Source organism: Antrostomus carolinensis, unplaced genomic scaffold (genome assembly GCF_000700745.2).
Source record: "Antrostomus carolinensis isolate BGI_N321 unplaced genomic scaffold, ASM70074v2 scaffold29110, whole genome shotgun sequence".
NCBI lineage: Eukaryota > Metazoa > Chordata > Aves > Caprimulgiformes > Caprimulgidae > Antrostomus > Antrostomus carolinensis.
This window is the reverse complement of record NW_010289644.1, coordinates 1-1,194: the sequence shown is the minus strand read 5'-3', so window position 1 is coordinate 1,194 and position 1,194 is coordinate 1. Positions and strand designations below refer to the sequence as shown.

The 1,194-nt window shown below is 60.5% G+C and overlaps 1 protein-coding gene across 1 annotated transcript in view; it reads left to right on the top strand.

Moving 5' to 3' along the window:
* Positions 1-1,168, top strand: part of MEPE (matrix extracellular phosphoglycoprotein) — a gene marked incomplete at its 3' end in the record, with an annotated part of 3,348 nt that extends 2,180 nt beyond the window's left edge. Inside the window, exon 4 of the mRNA XM_010171074.2 lies at positions 12-1,168. Coding sequence (XP_010169376.2) covers positions 12-1,168 — 1,157 coding nt within the window. The remainder of the gene's footprint in view (positions 1-11) is intronic.
* Between the last annotated feature and the right edge of the window lie 26 nt (positions 1,169-1,194).

Here is a 1,194-nt window from a genome sequence, read left to right as displayed (position 1 = left end):
GGGCCCGCCAGCCACAGCACCGTCCCCAGCCACCGGCTGGATGAGGACAATGACAGGCTGGGACCGACAGAGGATGGGGTGGCCCCAGGGCAAGATGACGACACTGATGTGACAGAGAGTGGGACCAGCCTCAAGCCTGAAAACCGCAGCACCCTAGACATTGGTGAGGATGCTCAGGGTGCTCACCCCGGCGCTGGCACTCGAGCACCTGGTGGTGTCGGTGTGGCAGTTCCCACCCTGGCCAGCTCGGAGGGCAGTGGAGACCTGGATTTGGTGGTTGAAGTTGATGGTGATGTTTCCATTCTGCCCCATGGCAGACGCCCTGGTGAGGCTGTGGTGGTGAACAGGTCCAGTGTCAGGAGTGAGGATAGGGATGATGGTGCCCCTGGGGGGGCTTTAGTAGAGGGGGCAATGACATCTGGGAGAGAGAGGGCCCCTGCCACTGGAGTGGATGGGGATGAGGGCAGTGGCAAGGCCACCATCTCTGGCCAAGGGCAGGAGGGCATCATGTGGGGCACAGGGACAAGAGGCACCACTCTCGTCACTGAGAAGATGGAGGACATCCAAGTTAACACCGAAGGTGTGCGTGAATACACTTACATCCCTGACTCGAGCAGTGTCACTGTCACCAGCGGGAAGGTCGGCAGCACAGCAAGGGCCACCAGCTTCACCCAAATCTCTCCGGACAAGGACGGTGAGGTCAACATCTTAATTGGGAGGGCCAATATCCACTTAGGGGAGCAAGAAACCACCCAGGCTGGTGCTACTGTTGGCAGCAAAGATGATGGCATCCCCACTGTGGGAACCAGCAGCCCCCTGCCCAGGCTGGGTGTCACTGTGGCACGCGATGGCAGTGACAATGAAGGCATCCCTGCTCGCAGGCCACCTGAGGGACTGGCCACCACAGCCACCCCAAGCCATGGGGATAGCGTCACCAGCAGCTCTAGGGATGGCCATCCCACAGGAGACAATGAGGATGGTGCCACCACCATTGGTGATGGAGAAGGACCGGTGGCCCCCGGCCCCTGGAGGGTCACTGATGGTGACATTACCATCACTGCTGAGACTGGCATCCATGGGAACGGTGATGGTGGGGTGAAAGGTGAGGGGCAGAGGTTTGAGGAGATGCCAGGACGCCCAGCTGTCACCACCACCAATGGCCAGGGAAGTAATGAGGAGGCCACCGCTGCTGTC